At 34.7% G+C, this 849-nt stretch overlaps 1 protein-coding gene across 1 annotated transcript in view; it reads right to left on the minus strand.

Moving 5' to 3' along the window:
* The window catches only part of SVEP1 (sushi, von Willebrand factor type A, EGF and pentraxin domain containing 1), a 177261-nt gene that overhangs the window by 32556 nt on the left and 143856 nt on the right, over positions 1–849 (minus strand). Inside the window, 1 exon segment of the mRNA XM_019635789.1 lies at positions 2–152. Coding sequence (XP_019491334.1) covers positions 2–152 — 151 coding nt within the window.

The raw sequence follows: 849 nt of genomic DNA on the forward strand, positions 1-849 counted from the left end.
TGAAATCATCCCCATGAACAAGTATATGTGTCATGTTTGCTGGCAGAGTACATTTTTTAGGACTGCAGGAAATTCTCTGAGGGAACCAACGACCATCTTCCTGACACGTGAATGTATCTATATCTGTATCCATCATATAACCTTCCAGACACCTGCAATAGAAAAGCGAAAGTGAGTGACTTAAAGAGCATACAATACAGTTGGTGGACTATTCATGGATTTCAGAAGCTGTTATAAGGCTCAGTAGACCGCCACGTGCTGTACCCAAACTGATGCAAACGTCAGGTGGATGGCATTGCCATGCAAAAACACCAACATACACGTAACAGTGATAACCGGATCAATCCTTTGTTATTCACATTAAAGATTAGTCAAGACTAAAGTTGCTTTAAGTGTTGTTGATATTAATTACCTTCATTGTGGGTAATGTTATTGAATTCATTTTAATTCTAAAAACAACTAACAGTTCAAGAAATTCTAGACAAAGTCTAAAATAGACTCAGATACTAGTAAGAATATAACATAATTAATATTATTGGGTATCTATTTTGTGCCAAGCACTGTTCTAGGTCCTTTACATAGGGTATGTCTTTTACTCCTGATTAATAGATATTATCATGTAACCATAGTATGGCTGTTCAAACTCAAGGTTGACATTGCCCTAAAACTGATTTTAAAATTTTGCATTTATTTATTCAGCAAATGTTTACTTATTAGATTCCAGTCACTGTCCTAAGTGCCCTACTCATATGAACTCATTTAATTCTCAAGTTAATCCTATGAGTAGGTATTATCATTATCTTTATCCCATTTTGTAGATGATGAAATTGACACCAGAGAGATTAAGTA

Source organism: Hipposideros armiger, unplaced genomic scaffold, assembly GCF_001890085.2.
Source record: "Hipposideros armiger isolate ML-2016 unplaced genomic scaffold, ASM189008v1 scaffold_24, whole genome shotgun sequence".
NCBI classification, from domain to species: Eukaryota; Metazoa; Chordata; class Mammalia; order Chiroptera; family Hipposideridae; genus Hipposideros; species Hipposideros armiger.